Source organism: Neopsephotus bourkii, unplaced genomic scaffold (genome assembly GCF_033783945.1).
Source record: "Neopsephotus bourkii isolate Nb327-2 ecotype Australia unplaced genomic scaffold, CSIRO-AGI_Nbou_v1 NB_144, whole genome shotgun sequence".
Taxonomy (NCBI): domain Eukaryota; kingdom Metazoa; phylum Chordata; class Aves; order Psittaciformes; family Psittacidae; genus Neopsephotus; species Neopsephotus bourkii.
Genome location: NW_026900661.1, coordinates 783,996 through 807,487, shown reverse-complemented (window position 1 = coordinate 807,487; position 23,492 = coordinate 783,996). Strand labels below are relative to the sequence as shown.

Below are 23,492 nucleotides of genomic sequence, written 5' to 3'. Positions count from 1 at the left end.
TCCAGAGAGATAAAAAATGTATTTAAATGGTTTGTCACGTGTGCTGCAATTGATCTCTCTTTATGACAAGGTTAGCATTCAGCAAGGTAGGCAAGCTAATCTGTGCAACTGCAATGCCACATAAGCATCAAGGCAAGCACAGGAGATTGTAAGAAATTAAGATAGGTCAAAGGAAGACAGAAATACTATGTTTGACAGTTAGCTCATCATGTGCATTGTAAAAGCACAGGATACATGATTTAATGCAAACAGTAAAGAAATATGGGAGAATATAGTTCTTTCTCAGTTTGAAATTATTTTCTGCAATATAGCACCTCCTGGTCTCACCTGTACTGGTGTTCAGTAATGAGACAGTTTAAGTAGGTTGCTTGAAAGTTCTGTTCTGGAAACCGGATGTGCAAAACCAATTTCTTCATGCTCTGTATCTACAGAGTATAAATGCTCCATATCTACAGAGTATAAATACTCTCCCTTTAAAAATCACATATTCCCCAAATTAAAACATGCTTACAATTCTTGCAAAGTTTACCTTCAGCTGGATGATATCTTTGCCATCTAGGAACACTGCCATCTCCTTCCAGTTGAAGGAGGCTTTCCTACGATACCTGCAAAGTGCTCCTTTAGGTAAATCTGGTAGCAAAGTATCCCATGAGCTTTGGTTGCCAGTGTCTTCTTTTGGTGTGGGTGCCATTTTTAGCTAAACTGCACCAAACAAGAAAAGATACATCACAAACTGAAGCAGCACAGATGCCTAATTTTTTACTAATAAAAAGAAATCAAAAGGATTGCTAATTAAAACCACAGACTTTTTCAAATGAATGAGTACAACAGTGCAGGGACAAGTAAAAGATTGCCTGATTGCCCTTTTTTCAATTCTCTAATTCACCTGGCTTGGTACAACCTAGGAAAAAAAAAGCCTTTCACCAGATATAAATGAACTATATAGTCTTCCTTATTAAAATAAAAGCTAAACCTTGTCAAATAAGAAAAATACGAAACAGGGACACCACTGGTTAATACTGCATAATAAGAAAGGTAAGATGAGATAAAAATTCGTGCAGTAGTACCATAGTAGTGACTTCTAAAGAACATATAAAGCTCTAATGCTTTTCTTCTACATGGTTGATGGAGTTCTGGAAAATTGTAAGCACATAGGTATGCACTTCTCTTATGTGTCATATTGCCATACTCAAGAACAAATTTAAAACATAAGGTATAATCTTTGCAACAACACTTAAACTTGACCTTTCTTTCTTTCTTTCTTCCCTAAAGTTCAAATTTTTATTCTTATTTGTCCTGTTTTTTTGTTGGGATAATTTCTTTTCTTGGTAGCTGGTACAGTGCTGTGTTTTGGATTTAGTGTGGGAGTAATGTTGGTAACACACGGATCTGTTTGTTGTTGCTAAGCAGTGCTTATCCTGACGAAGGACTTTTCAGTCTCATGCTCTGCCAGTGAGGAGGAGCACAAGAAGCCAGGAGGGAGACAAGACACCTGACTGAAACTAGCCAAAGGGGTATTCCATACAATAGCACGTCATGCCCAGTATAGAAAGTGGGGGGAGTCACCCATCCTGGGTCAATCACTGCCCAGGGTCAGGCTGGGCATCGGTCAGCAGGTGGTGAGCAATTGTGTTTTGCATCACTTGTCTCTCCTGGGTTCTCTCTCTTTTTCCTACTATTATTATTGTTATTATTACATTTTACCTTATTTCAATTATTAAATTGTTTGTCTCTCAACCAGTGGGTTTTACCTTTTTTTGACTCCACTCCCCATCCCACTGGGGGATGCAATGAGCAAACAGCCACATGGTAATCCCAGTACTTGCCAGCCAAGGTTAAACCACAACACTATTATGTGATGGCTTATCACATTTTTAGTCTATCTTCCCAGTATATATTTTTTTTCCAAATACACTTTTTTCTGTGCTGAGTTGACCTCATACGTATAGGATCAAAAGCAGTGAGGCCCTATTAAGTCTGCTGGTATTTTGTTGTGTGTATGGGTCATGCAAGTGCATTGCAAAACTTCACAGAACCAGCAGGACTTCATTATCAGTAGGTACAACCACACTGGTTTTGGAGAGAAGGGGAATCTCGCTGTTTTAGAACCTGGCCCAAAGAGTGACAGCTTATTCCTCTGCTGTACCTCTTCCAGAAAGAGATGTCGGAGTGCCCTCTGCTGCTACCTACTTGTATCACACCCAGCAATTTCTGTCACTTCATGCAGGTGGCCGAGACGTGCTTTGTATTTGTAAAATGCAAAAATGATTGTGCAGGAAAACAGAAGCTGGCTACGTTATAAAAAGGGAACTGACTGGAAAAAGCAGTTCTCAAGGGTACTAGAAGCGTACCCAGGCCCAGGGCTGGCCAAGGGCTCAGGATGGACTTTGAACAATAAAGCACAGAAACTACTGGTTTGACATACTACTTTTTCTTTTTTCTCTCATTATCTTGATATATCTCCTTGCTATATCTCTTTTATTTCACCCTAATACCCTTATGAAGGTCATTTTTTTGCTTCTGGACAGTACAGACATAGTAGAAGAGGACTGCAAGGTAGCATTTCTGCATGACTTCCACATCGTTTCTAGGAAGGTGCAGCTGCAGCACTGAGCAACAGGTTTGGAAAGAGAGCAGGTGGTGGAGGAGGGAGGCACTGAGAAAGAGCATTTCAACCTGAAGCTAAACAGACATTGTTCTTCTAATGTGAAACCAGGTAAACCAGGCAGGAGTTCACAGCTTCTGGCTCAGAACATACAAAAATTTACATTGCAGGTTTTGCATCTAACTTTATTTACACTGGAAGTCAGTGAGATTGCTCAAACGAGAAAACAGAAGTGCTTGTAAAAAAGGATCATGCACTTCTGAAAAAGAATTAAATTTGTCCTTACACAAACATAATTTTGCTCCAAGCAAACAGTTTCAAAACTAATTAGGAAACCAAAGCAGGCAGCTACAATAAGAAAGTAGCAAAAGATTGCCCTAAGGAATGACGTCAGTGTTAACTGCAGCCTTGCACTGATATTGCACACTCTGCCTGGGGATGTGGCAGTACTACCACACTCATGTTACTCATGTAACTCATGTTATTTGCAACTTGCTGAGACCTGCTGCAGCTTCACTAGAAATGCCGAGTCGAAAACCTCTATACGTGGAAGGTGCTCCTACTAGGAACTCAGACTCACGACTGGACAACACCAACGTGCAAATCACAAGCGAGTACTTTCCTTTGCAGTGTATTACCGTTAATTATTGTGCCATAATACTGTCAGAAACACTCGCAAATGCACAGCCGCTCGAAAAATGGAATTAAAAGCTACCGATAGCAGTTTGCCCATAGAAAGACAACACCAAGTCAAAGGCAGGGAAGGAAATCACTTAAGAGCCCTTGAGGTTTCGTTGCACAACCGCTATAGGAACTGCCCCACTTCGGAGCGAGGCCTCACTCCTCCTCAGAAAGGAAAGTAACAGCTAATGTACCGGTTTTACTACGAAAAACATACCGAGATTTGTTTCCTTAAGCACCGGGCAGATGGGTGCCTCCCAAGTTTGAGTCCGCTTTCAAGAAGGTGTTTTTATGCTGATGTACCGTAGCCACTAGCACAACGATACCGCTCTCCCTCAATCATACGCTATAAACACAATAAGTGCCCTAGCCCGCGTTCGTCCTCTACAAGGACGGCGCCCCGTGTCTCCCACCTGTAGTACCCGCAGCAGTTACCTATCGCGCCCACACAGAAGCCGCTGCAGCTCCTGGGGAGGGTAAATGTGAGGCACTGCCCGCTCGCTGTGACTGCGCTGTGAGGCGGACACCCCGCGGCCCCACCGCTTGGGCTTCCAAGCCGCGACCTGGGCTGAAAACCCGCTACTCTTACCTGCGCTACTGTCGTCTCCGTCCCCGCCCCAGGAACTGACGGAAGCAGCCTGCGACGCGCTCCACCTCCTACCCCTACGCGGCGGCGAGGCGGGCGATGGGGTTGTTGCGGACGGTGGGTGTGCGGGATGGCAGGGCCGCGCTGCCTGACGGCTTCTGGGCGGCGGTGCGTGTCTGGCTGGAGAAGCCGCAAGTGGCCAACAGGCGGCTGTGCGGCGCCGCCATTGAGGTGGAGGGGACATTGGCGCTTAGGGAGGGTGGGGAAGAGTCTGCCTCCTTCGCTGCCGTACGGGGAAGTGAGGAACAGGGGGAACGAGTGGCGTCTGCCGGGACTGCGGAGCTGGGCCGGCTCTGGAGGGAGGTCTGCGCCCAGCTGTCACCGTGGCACGGGCATCTGCCGCCGCCTCTCACGCCGTGGGCCGGACCGGACCCCCGCGCCGAGCTCCGCGCCGTGCTGAGGACGCTGCTGCCGCGGGCGCGCCCCGCCGGCTCCCCCGCCCCACCGAGGAAGGAGCTGGCGGTCCAAGGTGAGCGGGAGCTCAGCGGCGAGGGAGGGCGGAGGGCAGCGGGAGCACCGCCATGCCGGGGCGCGGTGTCTGCTGCGGGCCCGGCCGAGGTTGTCTCTCAAGTCAGATGAAAACCAGTTTGTTCCTACTTGGAGAGTGCAGATTTGTTGTTGTTTTCGTGTGCTTAGATATTATTTTTAACTTTTTTTTTTTTCTGTAGTGGTGGGAAGTGTCAGCAGTTTAAATACAAATTACAGAGACCAAACACCTGTAGGACTCCTGTTTAAACAACCCCATCTACAGCCTTAGGGAGGCAGAGTAAGGGAGGAGCTGATGTGTTACTGTAAGGTGCTGCTGAGATGAGGAAAGCACTTAGGGAAGTTAAGTACCCTGCTCCTGAAGAGGTGTAGAAGACTGTTCATCTTTGTCTTCTCTGAAGAAGCAAGAAGGGCTGTCACCCTGCATGCTTCTGTCCTGAGTAATCTGCCCATACAAAAAATGCTGCTTGTGGTGCACACCTCATGATGGTAGCCTTTAGAAATGCACTTAATGAAAAAAGTAGGCAGCTGTGGCACCTCTCAGAGCAAGCTGAGCTGCTCGTGTTGATTTATTGCTTAACATTGCTTAAAGATGAAACTAAATTTATTTTGGTTAGGTTTGTTTGGTTTGGTCTTTTACATTGTATGATGGTAATATGATGCAGTAAATCCTACTCATTAAGAAACATGTAGAGGTTAACACCTTTTTAAGATAAATTTGGGGAGAAGTATGGATGGGGAGTAAATTCTAGTAGTAAATCTTTGAAAAGAATCAGAATTCTGGAGCAATTAAAAAAGACCTGTAGTTATTTATGGGATGCTCTTGGGGCTTATAATTCTTACTCTGATGCCTTCAAATCAAAAGGAAGTGTATGTTTTTTCTTTTGATGTTAAGATGTTCCTGAGCTACATCCAGAGAGCCTATATGTAACAAAAAGCTTGGGACAATATTTTAATTAGTAAAAATAAAATTTAAAAGTAAAGTTTAAAGAAAGTTAGAGAGGGAATTGGCTAAGGATAGGCCGAGATAGACTTAATATTTTCTCTATTGCTAATTTATCATTTTCTGTCTCAGAAAATTGTCCGCTGAAATTTGACTACTCAGCCAATGCAGCATTCTTGGTTTGAAGATTTGCATTTGTCAGAATGTTTTCAAAAATGAGAGCAAGTTATTCTGAAGAAGTCACCCTGGATACACATCTAAAAATATTTTTGCAAGTGTTTTATAAAGCAGTAATGCATGCATATTATGTGCCGTAAAATATGTAAAAGTGAATGCTTTTACAGTCACTTTATAGGAAGGATATAGGGAATAAGTGCATTGCCAGCTGTCAGCACATTTCAACTCTTCCAGAATCCCTAGTGTTTAGAATCTGTCACCGTACATAAACTGTTTTATTCTACAGGTGGTTAATACTGTTAAGATCAGTAGTGTTGTTTCTGAACATAACATGTTAACATAAAATATGCACCTTCACCTAAAACCAGATCTTACCAGATTATCTGCCTTCAGAGTTATGAGGTACTAATTTAGGGATAGATAATGTGATTTTTACAGTGCCTAATCCAGGAACTCTATTTGGAAAATCTGAATGACAGTGAGGAAGGTATCTTTGTTCAATTATAATCATAGAATAGTTCACACAATAAATAGATACCATGCTTGAACATGGCAAAAATGATAGATATTAATAATATTAATTATTAATATTGAACTCATATTTTTTAGTTTTTAGTTTTTATTAATCTAATACCAGGGTTTCAGTTAATCTGGGATGTGCTTCCCAGGATTCTGGATGTACTGTCGGGCAGGGGAAGGCACCAGTTTTGTGGTGGAAAAATCTCATTGTCTAGCTTTTACTTTATTTCAATAAGTTTAAAGAAAACAGTCTTGGCAGTCAGCCTTGGATGTTCTGAAAATGTCGTGCAGCAGAATTCTAAATTTGGGGAATGCAAACAGGATAGTAGTTTTAAATGTCAGACACACCAAGAAATGGATTTATTCTTAGCACTGTGATTTTTCATGTGTTGTCCTAGGTATTGCTTCACTCATTTGCACTTAACATAGTAAAGAGATAAAAGTTTGTTTTGGTGCTAAAAAGAATGGTCCTAACCGTAGGATAACCTATCAGTATTTATGTATCTTTTCAGATGTTTACAATGGAACTGTGACCTTTCTGCCTTTGGAGGAAAACAGTGAAGGAAAATACAAGATTAAAAAGTGCAATATTTATCAAATTCAACTTGTGTGCATAAAAGATGAGGAATGGTAAGTGCTGGAAGCAAGAGAGGAAGCAAGGATGTTTTAGTATTGGTATCTAGGTAATTTCCTACTTGATTAAGTAAGTGACAGTAGTGATTGTTAAACATCTACAATACCCAAAACAACACAGAACAACACAATTCTGTTTCAACTTTGAATATATACACTGAATGTACTCATGTGGGGTCTAGAAAATGTATGCATATTCTGATCATGAGGAGCTAGCTATGCCTGTGAGAGCTCAGGTTCTGAAAGTGTTGATAAGGTTGAGGGTCAGACTAGAACTGCTGTGAACTTACTGGCCCACAGTCATTGAAACATAGACCATTGCCACTTGGTCCTGAGCATTTGCAGGCATAGCTCTAGTGAAATACGGGTAAAGCTGGGGATGATGAAATGATCAAACATACCAACTGATATATTTTCCTTCAAAATTTTCTTGCTGATTTCATGAAAATTTTATTAATTCACTTTTACTAGTTAGTGTTTGGACATTTTGCTAAATCAGGTTTTTCATCATATGCAAGACTCTGGTCTATATGATAATGCATCAAGGAGTCTCGTGTGCAGTGTTTAAATAGGCAAATATTAAGCTGTCTAACAAAATTCAGGGGAGACTGTTCCATTATTCAGTAACTTCACTGTTTTATTTTTGTTTTGTGTATTATGCATTTTCTTATTCTCCAGTCTACTTTTATAGTTCTGATTTGACTTTTTTTATCCACTTAATCATTGTATTCTCTCTGAGGTAGCTGAAATTATGAAATATGCTGTATTTATACAAAGTTTTTATTTTATTTTAAAGGTCTATTTCTATTGTAGCTCCATTTCCAGACGACTGGTTTTCAGATGGAATTGCATACCCCAAACTAGCATGGCTTGAAAATGAACTTTTGTCCAAACTGGCTAAATGGTCTCTGGAGCAAAAGCCCAGTGAGTTTAAAAGTACACTCTCACTCATTTCAGTAGCAAAATACAGCAAGGTTTATCAAGACCTTAAAGAAAAATACAAGGAGATAGTAAAGGTAAATTTAGTAAATGCAGTATTAATATGTTTTCGTATGCTTTCTTATATCTTGTAGTTTTAGTGAAGCTGCTTCTTTCACTAAATCCAGAAGCAGTGGATTTAAATACGAAGTCATTCACACTAGAAAGATAAATAAAGCCCTTCCTTCTCCAAAAGCTTAGTCTGGAAGCAGCTCTGGGTAGCAAATAGGTTAAACTTACTATTACTCAAATTTGAATTCTGTGTTAGTATGTGTTTCAGTTACAGGGGCAATGTTGTATTATTGTTTACCCTGGGGATACTGAAAAATTACTGTGATCATCTTAACTGCTATATGAATTAATGCCTATACACCAGAATGTAGCTGCAAGCAAGAAACATTAGGAAATGATTTTGTAAAACATATTGTGAAAATGTTGAAAGGTTTTATTGTTGATATTTCTGCACTAATAGAAAAATATAATTAGAGGAAAATTGGACTTCTGGGTAAACGTAATGATTGTCTTTAGCTTTGCAATAGAATTAGTGTAGTGTTGGAGCATTTTAATCTTTGTTTAGATTCTCTCATTCACGAAATAGAGTTAATACTTTGTCTTCCTACTTCAAATTTTGATTCTTCATGTTCTGTTGTGCCGCGATAATTCTGTGTCTGTTATGTTTTGAAAATACATTTAAAAATGTTCATGTTATCAGTGTTTCAGGAATAATACAAGTACTTTTCTTCTGAGTCAAGCAAAAGGATGCATGCTCTGTTACAGAGCATCTGTAGCTGTTTACTTGATTGGATGACAGCAGACATTCTTTATGCCACAATTCTTTTGTGTGACTCACAAAATCAGACAGTCTTTATTTACTTTCTTTGTGTATATTTTTAATGAGATTAAAATACAGCATTCTTGAAGTGCAGAAACCTGTTGAAGTGTATGGGTATCCAGATTGCTCTGAGCACTTTTTGAAGTAATTTCAGATGGTGCAGAAAATAATTTTTCTCTTCTTTTTTTGAAGGTGTGGCCTGAAGTGACAGATCCTGAGAAATTTGTTTATGAAGATGTTGCCATTGCTACTTACTTGCTGGTAGGGAACTGTCTTCCTTAAGATTATTCTATAAGTTTCTATTTCTCAGTAATAGAATTATCCTACAGAAAATCAGTATTTTCATTTTATACTTGTTGCATTTTTTTTTTTAATAGAATGACCTGAAGTTATTACAGGCATACAAGGCAAAAAGAAGATGTTGGGAGAAAGGATGTGGGGTTTATGAGTTTCAGTAGAATCCTAGAATTGTAGAGTGGTTTGGTTTGGAAGGGACCTTAAAGACCATCCAGTTCCAACCCCCTTGCCACAGAGAGGGACACCTTTCACTAGACCAGGTTGCCTCAAGTTCCATCCAGCCCGGTCTTGAACACTGCCAGGGATGGTGCAGCCAAGGCTTCTCTGGGTAACCTGTGCCAGTGCCTCAGCACCGTCATAGTAAAGAATTTCTTCCTAATGTCTAATCTAATCTTCTCTCTGTTAATTTAAAGCCATTCTCCCTTGTCCTATCACATGTCCTTGTAAAATGTCCCTCTCCTCTTTCTTGTAGGCGCCCTTTAGATACTGGAAGAATGTTATATGTGCCAATATATAGCCAGTTGATTACAAATAACGGTTTTGGTTTTATTTTCAGCTCTGCCACCAGTTCATTAATACAGTGGATATAAATGTTTCTGTGGTGTCACTTACAGAGACACTGTTGAAGTTTACTTGCCGCTTCCATGGCTGCCTTTGTTTTAGCAAGTTACTTTACTTTTATACTCAGTCTAGCCCAGGACTATATAGCTTTGATTAATTTCAAGTTAAGTGACTCAGAGGAAATTGGAGGGTGTGCTTAGCACTTAGAAAATGTTTGATACTTTGTTGGTTGATAAGAAACTGAACATGGGCCATCAGTGTGTGTGCTCACAGCCCAGAAAGCCAACTGTGTGTTGGACTGCAACACAATATCAAAATGATATCCTAACCAAAGGAGCATGATAATTGGTCAAAGGACGTAATCCTGCCCCTCTATGCTCTGCTCTCGTGAGACCTGACTTGGAGTATTGTGTACAGTTCTGGTGTCCTCAACATAAGAAGAGCATGGAACTGTTGGAACAAGTCCACAGGAGGGCCACAAGCATGATCATGGGGCTGGAACACCTTCCATATGAAGACAGGCTGAGAAAGTTGGCCTGTTCAACCTGGAGAAGAGAAGGCTGTGTGGAGACCTCATAGCAGGCTTCCAGTGTCTGGAGGTTGCCTACAAGGATGCTAGAGGGGAACTCTTCATGAGGGACTTTAGTGATAGGACAAGGGGTAATGAGTTTAAGCTTACATAGGGAAAGTGCAAGATAGTTATAAGGAAGAAGTTCTTTACTGTGAGGGTGGTGAGGCGTTGGAACAAATTACCCAAAGAAGTGATAAATACTCCATCCCTGGAAGTGTTCAAGGCCAGGCTGGATGGAGTCTTGGGTGGCATGATCTAGTGTCCATGGCAGGGGGGTTGGAACTAGATGATCTTAAGCTCTAACTATTCTATGATTTGATGATCACATAATTCCTGCCCCTCTCTGTAATGTTTGTGGTTTTGCTGTATCAACTTGTTTTGCCTGTGACTACAGGGAATGTCTTCTATCACATCTGCATTCTCTTTAAGCTTTCTTCTTTAATTTCCAGTAACCTCTGCTGCTTTCTTACAGGAGAGATGAGAGCAGAAGTCTAAAATGTTTTCTTCTCTTGTCTTAGATTCTTTGGGAAGAAGAGCGAAAGGAAAAAGGGTTGACTAAGAAACAGTCATTTGTAGATCTTGGATGTGGAAATGGTCTGCTGGTTCATATTCTAAATAATGAAGGGGTAAGTAGAGTGCTTTTTAAATAATAATTAAAACCCAGAGATAATCAGCAGTCTTGTTAAGTTTTCTTTTATCTGGCATGCAGATAGCCAAAGTTGTTAATTCATGTTGCTAAAATAGGACTTTTGTCACTTGAGTTACCAGGATAAAATTCTAGCAGGCCTTCAGAAACCTTTCACTTGTTTATCTGCTCTTATTAGTGTAATTCACTTCAATTCCAGGCTTATTTTCAGAGGTAAGACACTAAGAGGGAAAATAAGAAGTGATTACATAATTTAGTTATGCTCTAGACAAAGCAAAAAAGAATGGGGGATCTTAATATAGAGATTATCTCTAGAAAGATGCTTTCCGTGAACTTAATTTTATTGAAATTGAATTCTACTTGTCATGCCCTAAAAATGTTTTTCTGTATCTTTAGAAACTATACTGTAATCTGTTAATTGTGAAAATGCCTATGAATGTTACGTGCTTTGGGAGTGAAAATGTGGCAACAGCAGAATTCAGTTGCTTGAGGCATAGTTTCTGAAACAGCAAAGAAAGTGAGATTGAACAAAACCCAGTGAAGTTGAGTCTGTCTGTTTCAGAAAATTGTATTTTCCACTTCTGGAAGAACATGTTAAAGTGTGTAGAGGAAATTACTACCTCCTATTTGATCAGTAGAAGTCATTGGCAGTAGGAAAAAGTCCCAAGTTCTCCTAGCACAAGTTTTCTATCTTTGTGTAGCCAGAAATATTTGATCTGCTGTAAACCACTATTTTCCCTGTGGAGATTTCTTTTTGTATGTCATTAGGTCATCACTGTTATAGCACTGACAAACATTGTTGACTGGCAAGAAATCAGGTGTGAGAGTTTTATGAGACTTGGTACCTGATTTTGGTTAGTTCTGCACAGGATTACTGAAATTCAGTTACTGTAACTTACGCGTTTTTATGTCTTGCTTTAGTTTCCAGTCCTATTTCCTCTTCTCATCAGTTCACACAGGGAAAAGTGTGTTTGGACTCCAGCAGGTTAATTGACTTCAGTAGCTGAAGGGTGTCTGTCCAGCAAGAACTGCTTAGAGTAGCCCTGTTCCCTGAGCCCTGTGGGTGATACAGCAATACTCGCCTTGGGATAGGTTTTGATATTTTAAAAGCAAACAAAAAGCTTCTACCCAAAATGGTGAGGCTGTGTTTCATTATGTGTCTAAATTGTAGTATGAATGAAATAATCGGTATTGATATGTACATTTAGTGAGGCTGTTTCGCAGTTTCTGCTAAAAGTAGTACTTAAAAATGATACTTTTTCTTGTTCAAATATTTCAGCATTCAGGTAGAGGAATTGATGTGAGGAGAAGAAAAGTATGGGACATGTATGGACCAGGAACTCATTTAGAGGTATTATGCAAATGTATGTCCATTTTACTGATTTGTAACTTTATTCATTTGTTCATTGCTTCAGGTTGTGTTGATGCAAATGTAATCAAACATATGAGGTTGCAGACAGTTCTCTAAAAGTGATCTGTGGGTTTGGGATGATGACACACATATATCTTGTGGGGCTGTATATTGTTAAGGGAATTAGGAGAGCAATGCTTGATATTTGCAACTTCCTTATTTTTCAGCTGAGAAGACTGTCTTGATTTCTTTCTGCATATACAGACATGCACACCAGAAACAATCTTTGGTTTTACTGGAAAATCAGTATTAATCAGCTTTATTTCTACCACTCTGCCTCCTAAAAACGTATTAATATCCAGAGTTGTGCACAGTTTATTCTTGAAAGTGATTCTGACCTTCTAGTGCTGTGTGCTGCTGTTTCGGGGACAAAATTGTTGAACTTCAAAGGAGCCAATCTCTGCTGTACTGAGCTTATGGTAAATAATAGCAATAATAGCCTTCATAAAAAAATGAACAGGAAAATGAGTCTGAAAGAGGGATTACATTTCAAGTTCCACATTAGCATTTTTGTGAGCATAGGAACATTCACTAGCTCCATCTGTTCTTGGTCAGATACTTGTCAAAGTGTGGTACTGATGAACAGCTGCCCTTTGGAGGTGAGGTTCATGGCTTCTTGTTCTCTAGACTCCTGAAATTTCTCACCTTTCTCTCAAAAACTGGCAGCTTCAAATATATTAGAATTTTCCACCTGTAGTTGTTTTCTAGTAGTTTTGTTTGAAAGTTAATTCAAGGTATCTTTGAATGTTAATATCTTCTGTTAAATCAGTAAAAGAGCAGCAGTTTTCACAGATGGGAGGTGGAGCTTTCACAGCCTTATGCAGCCTCCTCTTTGCCACCCTGCCATTTTGGGTGCAGATTGCCAAAACTGACAGATTCCTTTGCAGCACTCTGCAAGCAGATTGTACTGCAAGGCATCAAGAAACAATCTGAAACATCAAGCTGTGGTAAGCCTTCATTTGTGTTACAGAATCATAGAATCCTAGAATGGTTTGGGTTGGAAGGGACCTTAAAGCTCATCCAGTTCCAACCCTCTGCCATGGGACACCTTGCACTAGACCACATTGCTCCAAGTTCCATCCAGTCTGGCCTTCAGCATTTCCAGGGATGAGGTATCTGCAACTTCTCTGGACAGCCTGTGCCAGTGTCTCACTGTTACACTATATTGTGTTAGTTCTGATCATACTAAATAATATCTTCTCTTTTCCTTCCTGTTTTATATATTTGTTTTTCTGCCCATGTTTCAGTATTATGGAGAGTGTTGAATTTCGGACATTCATTTCATATTAAGGTCTGTCTGCTTACAGTTTCTCAAATTTCTTGAATCATAAGGAAACTTCTGAGCATCAGCTGTCCCTCTCAGCAGCATGAGGCAACAAAATACAAAAGGGCATGTGTTACTTGTCTTTTTAAAAGAAAAAAAAAAAAAGACTTCAGAGAACACTTGAAAAATCCAGACACAAAACAATAAATATATCCAAAATATATATATAAAGTACTAATTTATGAGGAAAGGAGTTACATAACAAACAGGAAGGGTGAAATAATTTTGCAAGGTTCCAGTAGCTACAGGAGCCACAGACGGAGAAAGCACCTACTCACAGCTTTTTGTTAGCCTGAAAGCTAATTTAGTTGTGATCTTTACTTAAAGCATGAGTTGCAGGATGAAAATTGCCATCTGTGACACTCACTGCCAATACTAACAATATAAATGAATGTAACAGGTGGCGTTACACATTGCCAAACTGCTGTCAGACATGGTGAATACAAATTTGATTACGGGTCACTGTCAAAATGTGGAGTGTGGCACTGATAATTCCTCTATGCCTAAACTGAACAGTCAAAACTGAACAGTAATGTAGGAGTAACTTATTTAATCAACTGTAAGAAAATCTTACCAAACATTTGATTTAACATCTACTGACCTGCCAAAAAGAAATGTTACATATAATATCTAAAAGTATATATACGTAAATAAAAATGGTTCGACATATTGTATTTAAGGGGAGCAGTAATACACTGTACTAATACTTAAAACACCTAACAGTGCTTTCCAAAGAGGGAAATTGGGATGTAATCGAGGTAGTCTTAAGATTTCTGAAATTCTCTTTTGGTCTTGTTTAGGTTTTTTTGTTTGGTTGGTGGTTTTTATTCCTATATAGATACTACTTTGTATATACATGTGAATTTTGAACTCGCAAAACATGCATTTTGTCTATAGAAAGAGTATGGGCATCATTTTCAGGGCTTTTCCTAAAGGTCTCTGGAGAGTTAATTTAAAACTTTTTCTCAAATCTGCACACAATTACTTTGGGATTCATACAGGTTTTGCAGAAGAGTATATGTACTTCCACAGTATCAAAATCTTTTAAGTACTTCTTTGCTGAACTTGGTTCAAGGTATGAAAACTATTCTGTGAGTCAGTACTGTGATGGGAAGACTTCTGTGTTGATGCCTCCTGAATCCATATATATTGAAATTCCATGAGGCAAAATACTATTCCAGAGCCCACCAAAGAAACCTTCTTTCTTTAACCTGTTGTTTCCTATTTTTGCTCCTGATTTCGCATGTATCATAAGGTAGTTTTTGTGCAGCTCAGCAGGGGATGGAATGGCAACACAGGCGACGGAAGGTGTTAGGCTGGGTTAGGTTTCTTCTATGTGAATGATTAGGTGTGAAGGGTGATGTTCTGTCTATTAGGATTTGATTTGGGAAGAGTTTGTGAATAAGGAGAAGATAATAGTAAAGCTGTGTTCTGATTAGTTGCTATGTGAGTCCTAGGTCTGTAAGACATACCAGATAGTGGCTTTCTGCCAAATTAAGTCCATACGTACGTGTGACAGAAGGAGAATGGCAAGCAATCCTAATCCAGTATATGATACTTAATAGAATCATAGAATAGCCCAGGTTGGAAAGGACCCTAAGATCATCTAGTTCCAATAATAGAATCATAGAATAGTTAGGGTTGGAAAGGACCTTAAGATCATCAAGTTCCAACCCCCCTGACATGGGCAGGGACACCTCGCTCTAAACCATATTCCCAAGGCCTCGGCCAACCTGTCCTTGAACACTGCCAGGGATGAAGCATTCACAACCTCCCTGGACAACCTATTCCAGTGCCTCACCACCCTAACAGGAAAGAATTTCCTCCTTATATCCAATCTAAACTTCCCCTCTTTAAGTTTTAACCCATTACCCCTTGTCCTACCACTACAGTCCCTAGTGAAGTGTCCACCCCCAGCATCCCTATAGGCCCTCCTCAGATACTGGAAGGCTGCTCTGAGGTCTCCATGCAGCCTTCTCTTCTCCAGGCTGAACAGCCCCAACTTTCTCAGCCGATCTTCATACATGAGGTGCTCCAGTCCCCTGATCATTCTCATGGCCCTCCTCTGGACTTGTTCCAACAGATCCATGTCCTTTTTATGTTGAAGACACCAGAACTGTACACAATACTCCAAGTGAGGTCTCATGAAAGCAGAATAAAGGGGCAGGAGCACCTCCTTCGACTTGCTGGTCACACTCCTTTTGATGCAGCCCAGGATACAGTTGGCTTTCTGGGCTGCAGGCGCACACTGCTGGCTCATGTTCATTTTCTCATCGACCAGCACGCCCAAGTCCTTCTCCGCAGGGCTGCTCTGAATCTCTTCTCTGCCCAACCTGTAGCTGTGCCTGGGATTGCGCCGACCCAGGTGTAGGACCTTGCACTTGTCATGGTTATACTTCATGAGGTTGGCATCAGCCCACCTCACAAGCGTGTCAAGGTCCCTCTGGATGGCATTCCTTCCTTCCAGCGTATCAACCGAACCACACAGCTTGGTGTCATCGGCAAACTTGCTGAGGGCACACTCAATCCCACTGTCCATGTCACCATCACAGATGTTGAACAAGACCGGTCCCAACACCGATCCCTGAGGGACACTACTCGTTACTGGTCTCCAGCCGGACATTGAGCCATTGACCACAACTCTTTGTGTGCAGCCCTCCAGCCAGTTCTTTATCCACCGAGTGGTCCATCCATCAAATTGATGTCTCTCCAATTTAGAGACAAGGATGTCGTGCGGGACAGTATCGAACGCTTTACACAAGTCCAGGTGGATGACATCAACTGCTTTACTGCTGTCCATCAGTTCCATAGCCCCAGCATAGAAGGCCACCAAATTGGTCAGGCAGGATTTCCCCTTGGTGAAGCCATGCTGGCTGTCACAAAGCACCTTGTTGTTTTTCATGTGCCTTAGCATGCCTTCCATGAGCAGGGACACCTCACACTAAACCATGTCACCCAAGACTCCATCTTTAGGGTGCCAGATACTTTAACCAAAATTGTTATTCCACTCTTTGTCCAACCAGTGTCGCTAACTTACTTCTTTATAGCTAGAACAAATTACAACCTGGCAAAATTGCAATTGAGGAAAAACGTTGCTGTCTGTGGTTCTCATTCACCTTGTATTTGTAAGCTTGTATAATTTTATATTGTTACTTAGTTCTTTTATTAACAAATAAAATGGATTAAAAGGAACCTGTAATATAAATCACTAAATGTATTGTTTTGTTGGTTTTGTTGTGTGTTTTGTTTTTGTTTTGTTTTTAGGAATCTACAATCATGCCAGGTGACACTCATCTCTTTCCAGACACTGACTGGCTCATAGGAAATCATTCAGATGAATTAACACCATGGATACCTGTAATTGCAGCTAGGTATCTGCAGAGGGAGGGAAGTGGGAGGGAGGAATTAAACAAACCAAAGCATAATTACGTATGTGGGCTTGGTGTACACTGTTACTTTGCTGCCACATCTGCTATCCTTGCTGCTTTTGATGGCAGTTGATTATTTCTACATAATTTCATTTCCTGTGGAAAAGCACAGATGCAGTATTTACTTTGCTACAGAATTCAGTACAGTGTTTTGCTTTTCAAGTTCAAACCTCAGAACTGATGTGAAGCTGTTGTTTGGTTTTGTACTGGGGGGCGTGTTTGTTCTTTATTTGCTTGGTTTTTAAAATTGCTGTTGGTTCTGCCTTACTTTGAACCATTGTGCACTTTGCAACCAGCTGCAACAGCTTAACATCTGCAGCTTTAGTCCTGCAACCCAACTTGACGTAGTAATTTGCTATAGCAAGTACTTTGTGAAACTGTTTTTGATTCTGATAATAGATCTACTAAAAGAGGGAAATATAAATACTATTTCACGCAGCTCTCACTTAATGAAAATTCCCATTATTGTATCTAATGAGTTATTTGTTAATTTGTGCATTCCCTGAAATACCATTCTTTTCAGCAGTTTGTTATCCTTCTTGTAGGTCTTCCTATTCATGTCGCTACTTTGTGCTGCCCTGTTGCTTCTTTGATTTCTATGGAAAATACAGCCGAAGACAAAGCAAGAAAACCCAGTACAGAGAATATCTTGATTTCGTTGCCCAAGTGGGATTTGTATGCGGCTTTAATGTGGAGGAAGATTGCCTTAGAATTCCATCAACAAAGAGGGTAATTTTGGACTATGTAGGGCTTTTGTCTTTTTAATTATTATTACTTTAAGCTGCTAGTTGTCTGAAGCATTGTTCATTATTGTCCTAAGATCAATTGCATTACTTGAGACAATATGCTCTGCAGAGATAGTATAAATACTCAGAAAGGGAAGGTTTTATGATTATTTCTCTTGCCAGGCTACAGGGTGGAAAACTCATGAAGCCTTTTTTTTTTTCTTTTTCCTTCCCAGCTGCCTGCGTTGCATTATTTGAACTTAATTTTTCTTTTGTCTGTGTCCATGAAATTCAAAGTGGAATGTTCTCAGGGTAGGAAGAGGTATCCAGCTTTAATTTTATAAACAACCGAAGGGCCAGAAGTAATCTTTGTGCTTTTATGGCATGATGGCTTATGGTCTGATTGCTGGATTTCTTCTGTGGCACCAATATTTGGAGACTAAAATCAAGAAAGCCTCAGATGTTAATAAGCATTGAGTTTGAACGTATATCTCCTGTAGGTGGATTTAGAAGCCTGTGTAAGATGTGCAGGTTGGAAGGCCATGCGTATGGGAGTCCGTTCAAATAGTTATTTATCTGTTTCTACTAAATAGGTAAGCCTTATTGGAAAAAGCAGAACCTACCCACCTGCAGAACATGCTCTGATTGACAAGCAGATAACACAGTATATTAATAATCGTCAGACCTGTGCTGTGGTCATGTGTAACAGAAAAGTTGCATGTAGTCATAAGGCTCACTCTGATGATGTGTGCAAAGAACCCAGCTCTGAACTTCCTGAAAATGAGACTGAGACTGCTGGTACAGTTTGGATGCCTGGATTTCAACCCAGAGAAAAAGTAGAACAAATCAGAAACTGTGCTTCCCTCCCTCGGGATTTTGTAGATGACGTGGTTCTCAGCGTGGCAAACTTGCTGTTAAATGCAAACTCCCAAAAATCATGTTCTGATACGCATGATGGAAATACGAATACCTGGAATCAAGGAGGTGAGGTTGTCTTTGCTTTCATTATCTTTTCCTGGTAGAGGATGTCTTTTTCCAATGCATTGAAATAGTTTTTAAACTTATTAAAATAGAATCACAGAATCATAGAATAGTTAGGGTTGGAAAGGACTTTAAGATCATCCAGTTCTAATCCCCCTGCCATGGCCTGGGACACCTCACACTAAACCATCTCACCCAAGGCTCTGTCCAACCTGCCCTTGAACACCGCCAGGGGTGGAGTATTCACAACGCCCTGGGCAACCCATTCCAGTGCCTCACCACCCTCACAGTAAAGAACTTCTTCCTTATATCCAGTCTAAACTTCCCCTGTTTAAATTTTAACCCATTATCCCTTGTCCTGTCTTTACAGTCCCTAACGAAGAGTCCCTCCCTAGCGTCCTTATAGGCCCCCTTCAGACACTGGAAGGCTGCTATGAGGTCTCCACGCAGCCTTCTCTTCTCCAGGCTGAACAGCCCCAACATTTTAGCCTGTTTTCATAGGGGAGGTGCTCCAGTCCCCTGATCATCCTCATGGCCCTCCTCTGGATTTGTTCCAACAGTTTCTGTCCTTTTTATGTTGAGACACCAGAACTATACACAATACTCCAAATGAGGAATAGTTTTTAGGCAATACCAAGAGCAGTACAGTAGCAATTAAAGGCACTTTTTTTTTTATTCTGCAATGTTTTATTGCACACTAGGATGCTAATAAAGCGTAAGTTTATAAGAATTATGTATTCTTATAAGAATATTTTGGAATTGGTGTGGTGTTTTTTTTTTCTCTACACTTAAATACTAGGCCTGCATTAGTTTTTATTACAAAAGCCAAACCAAACCCACAGCTCCTCCCTCTGTACTAAAACGGAACATCTACATTTATCTGTGGAGAACAGTAAGTTTTCTAACATCACAGTCAGCTATAATTTTGTAAGAATCGTGTAAGAAGTGCTTTGAAGTGCCATTTGATTATGACAGGATTAGGAATTTTTTGTGTAGTCTTAGAAAAAGAATAGACATTGTTAATTTTATAAGCATTCTTGCTACCATTGTTCCATTTTTCTCTATGCATTGTTATTATTTACTTACTTGTTGTTTGTCATATATTACTGTTACAGGATATCCCTTGAGTCATTCTCTTTTCTCTAAATACGTGCATGTAAACAGTGCTTATTGCAATGAGAGTTACTTGTTGCTACAAAAAAAGGAGGAAAATAAAAAATGCCTTACTGTGGAAATTCTGACTTGAGTCCCGTAGAATGAAAGCTGCTATTTTACAGACAGTATACATATAAAATTGTATCACACATAATATCAGGAGTACAAGTTGATGCAGTACTGGTAAATAATTCATAGATTCTGCTCATAATCATTAACTTATAAAGTCCTAAGGAAATTTAACTTCTACATATGTATACATTTTAATAGCTACACCATTATTTATTGCAGAAAGCCTTTCCTTGAAAGAAGTAGCAGAACACTTACATAAAGAGACTTTAAAAAGGCTAAAGAATGAATATGGAGGCCTGCAGACACTTCTCAAGAACAATCATCAAGTATTTGAAGGTAAGGGCATTTTGGTTTGGTTTTCTTTAATAATTTATTTTGTCTCCTCTCTATGCCATTAAACACATCTGGAAAATTCTTGTGGTGGTGGTTTTGTTTTTTTTAACCACTTTCAGTATCTGTCTGGCCTTATCAAGACCATAGTGTAAATGCTGACACAAAATAAAACCAGTCTTCATGAGAATCTGTTAACTCTGAGGCTTGGTGTGCTTACATAGACTGTGGTGGCATGGCAGAAAGAATTCAGTAGCAAGTTTCTGTGTTTGCCTGGGTTTGTCAATAATTGTTTTTTTGCTTGTATGTTTGTTTGGGGTATTTTTCCCCATTGTGGTGGTGTGTTCTGTGTGGGTTTTGGTGTGTGTTTTCATTTGTTTGGATTTTTTTGAGGGTTTTGTTGTGGGGATTTTGTTGTTTTGTTTGGAGTTTATTTTTTGTTTGCTTTGAACTAGTCGTACTGCATTCATTATGTATCTGAATTGGATTCCCTGTCATTAGGGATAGGTAGAATAGATTTACAACCTGTTAAGTGGAGTGAGCATTTTAATTTGGCATGGATGCTGTCTGCACATTACCTCTGAGGAAAGACTAGGATTAAGGCCATATCTTTCTTAGCGATTTACATCACATGGAAGCTCCATGGGGCTTCAGTAGGGACTGTTTAATTCTTTCCTTCACCATAACAAGTGACTTCTATCAGCAAGTGGTCTGCAAGGACATTGCTCATGCCAAAGACAACAGAGAAGAACATGGCTGCAGCATTTTTGTCATTTTTTCTAAAATGTATTTCTTTTAAAGTTAAGGAAAACAGATGGATGCACACACACACAAAAAGGGCCTTAGAGTGACTGATCTGTGGCAGTTTCTTTTGATCTGGCATCTTGTCCAATACAGGTCTGGTTTTCTAGTTAAAAATACACTTGAACATAAATAGCACTAGATCTGCTCATTTTTCTTCATCATTTGAGAGAGATGTTAAAGCTGAACGCACTCCTGGATTCCTTTGTTCAGATCTATTTGTATATCACAGGGAAACCTTGAGGGATGAATTCATCCAGGCCTAAATGTGTGATATTAAGTTTTCACTTGACTTGTTACCTTTGGAATAGCAGTTATCAGAATGCACAGTGGTATCAGTTAACTGATACAAGTATGTGACACAGAAGGTATGATTGAAGCAGAATATGAAAATAGAGCATGGCAACTTAGAAGTGGCAGATTCTCTCTTCCTCATTTTCACTGTTGTTTTTAATCTTTTTTTTCCTTTCTCTCTTAATAACTTTTATTCTGGTTTTATTGCGCATTTAAGGAGCTGGCAGAGGCTCCCAAATGTGTGTGTGCAGTTTATGGGCAGCAGATGAATTAAAAACTGCCCAACGTGACGAGTTAAACTTTCCTGTTGGTTCATATGGAGGATTAGACTTTTCATTTCCTTGGCGCAGTGTATTTTTTTGGGCCAGTAAACCATTGTCTTTGCAAAAGCATTTCTGTGTAGTGAAAAAGTAACAGAAGACTCTTACTAGATTTTTACTGTTAATCATATTTCAAATGTGGGGTAATTTGAACATAGGAAGGATTACGATTCTTGAAGTTGAAACTTCGTCAGGATTTGCAATCTAAATTCAAAGGATTTTAGTCTAAATGATTCTAACTGCTGTATTTGAAATAAATATCTACAAAGTTGATACAAAGGTACCTTAAACTATTCAGCATCACAATAAAGCCTCTCACAGGGAAAACAATCAATTCTGCTTTAGACCATGTCTATATCATCTTGGTTTGTTGTATAGTTCTTTCCGTTCCTATGCACATGGCACATTTGGTTTTGCCTGAGTGATCCATTTGTAGAACATATTTTATTCACAGACTGTCACTGTGCATTTTTTCCAGTATAATTCCCATGGCTGTCTATTCACAGCTGCTTTTTGTTTGTTTCTGAATCTTAGTTCTAAATGGGAGAGTTCATATTCGTGACTGGAGAAAAGAGAAACCGTCAAGGAAAACTAAGCCTGAAGTGAAACGCCGCCTTTCAGCTGAAGCATTTAAAACACGTCTCTGTTGGTTTTTCATTCATCATCCTGATGGTTGTTCTTTGCCTTCTGAATCCTGCCCATATGCTCATGGGACTGAGGAGCTAAGGCAGTCTCAGAAGATTAAAAAGAAGAAACATGTACAGTAATAAAATGCTTCCACTTATGTTTAAGCTGATGTACATAACCAAATATGTGATTGACTTTGGGACTGCCTAGTGCATGAAGATCTGTACAGTATGGAGGGGTTTCCCAATTCCCGTGCATATTATTTTCCATTTAATTTACAAGTTCTGTATTTCTCATTCTTTTATTTTGTCATTAACACAGGAAAGGTATATAGTAAAGTATGTAATACTTTTGGATTTTGTTTCACTTCTGGATTTGGTTTGTCTAACATGCATTTGTATAAGTTGAAAAATTTAAAAGCTTTGTTTCCTAGGGCACTCTTCATAATCCTCAGTGAGATCAAATGTACATGATGCAGCATTTTCAAACCATGAAAATCAGCTGGTTAGGTTCTAGATTGTCCAGGAGTATTTGTGGTTTCTTATGACTCAGAAGCTCTATCAGTCAGAAACTGGTGAGGTTTCACTTTCCTGACCTGACAGCTTCTTCTCCCTGTTACTATGGTATAATACTACATATTATCCTTTGTTTCTTGGTCAGGCCCTAGTCCTCTACTCCATGTTTTTCATGTTGATTCAAAGTGAGTGTTAAATTGAAGAATAACTTCCTGGGAAATCATTGTGGAAGTTTTCACAGGTAAGTGTAGGTTTTTAGGGCTATTGTAGGCCATACTGTCCTTTCCCTCTTGTTTTTAAAGTAAGGAGTAACAGTAACATTGGAGTGGAAGGGCTTGGCTTAGCAGATAACAGAGGAATGTCTTAGCACCTTGTGCAGGTGATCATTTGCTGTGGTGGGCTGTTAGTTTATGTAAAAGGCTTAACTTTAAATGCACATCCAAAGAAGAGCAATGAAGCTGGTGAAGTGTTTGGAGCCCAAGTCTGACAAAGACAAGAGGTAATGGCCTCAGGCTGCCATAAAGGAAGGTTTAGATTGGATATGAGGAAAAATTTCTTCACTGGAAGGACTGTTAAACTGTTGGAATAGGCTTCCAAGGGAAGTGGTGGAGTCACCATCCCTGGAGGTATTTAAAAGACGTATAGATGTGGCACTTAGGGACATGGTTTAGTGATGGACTTGGCAGTGCTGGGTTAATGGTAGAAGCTGATGACCTTAAGAGTCTCTTCCAACCTAAATGACTCTATGAACTTAGCAGAAATCCTAATTATTTCCCAGTAACAGTCACTGAACTAGTGTCATAATTCATATCTGTCAACTGAAAAGTACTTGTAAAATTCAGTATATCTGAAATGTGGAGGTGAGAGCAATGACATAGAAATGGATTGCAAAACAAAGAGGTCTAGGGATATGAATGAGTAAGCTGTGTGAGAA

General features: G+C 39.8%; 2 protein-coding genes across 9 annotated transcripts in view; one reads left to right on the top strand and one right to left on the bottom strand.

The window, feature by feature from the left end:
- The window catches only part of ACOX3 (acyl-CoA oxidase 3, pristanoyl), a 34,456-nt gene extending 30,450 nt beyond the window's left edge, over positions 1 to 4,006 (bottom strand). Inside the window, exons 1-2 of one of the 5 annotated variants that reach the window (XM_061369400.1) lie at positions 3,876 to 4,006; positions 530 to 702 (exon numbers count right to left, since the gene is read on the bottom strand). In XM_061369400.1, the coding sequence (XP_061225384.1) occupies positions 530 to 691 (162 nt within the window). In that variant the 5' untranslated portion in view covers positions 692 to 702; positions 3,876 to 4,006. Of the gene's footprint in view, positions 1 to 529; positions 703 to 1,067; positions 1,170 to 3,525; positions 3,619 to 3,875 lie in introns of those variants that run through there. The other 4 variants (XM_061369409.1, XM_061369380.1, XM_061369389.1 and 1 more) reach the window with 4 other exon arrangements.
- Positions 3,901 to 22,628, top strand: TRMT44 (tRNA methyltransferase 44 homolog). Of its 4 annotated transcripts, XM_061369434.1 has the most exons (11): positions 3,901 to 4,401; positions 6,570 to 6,687; positions 7,487 to 7,706; positions 8,693 to 8,761; positions 10,448 to 10,555; positions 11,855 to 11,926; positions 16,575 to 16,681; positions 17,284 to 17,467; positions 18,057 to 18,447; positions 19,891 to 20,007; positions 21,951 to 22,628. In XM_061369434.1, exons 1-11 carry the CDS (start codon positions 3,972 to 3,974, stop codon positions 22,181 to 22,183), a joined length of 2,049 nt encoding a protein of 682 aa, XP_061225418.1. In that variant the 5' UTR covers positions 3,901 to 3,971; the 3' UTR covers positions 22,184 to 22,628. The 4 variants fall into 4 exon arrangements, with proteins under 4 accessions (XP_061225418.1, XP_061225436.1, XP_061225427.1 ...); XM_061369452.1 differs by lacking the exon at positions 10,448 to 10,555; XM_061369443.1 differs by lacking the exon at positions 11,855 to 11,926.
- Positions 22,629 to 23,492: the final 864 nt, after the last annotated feature.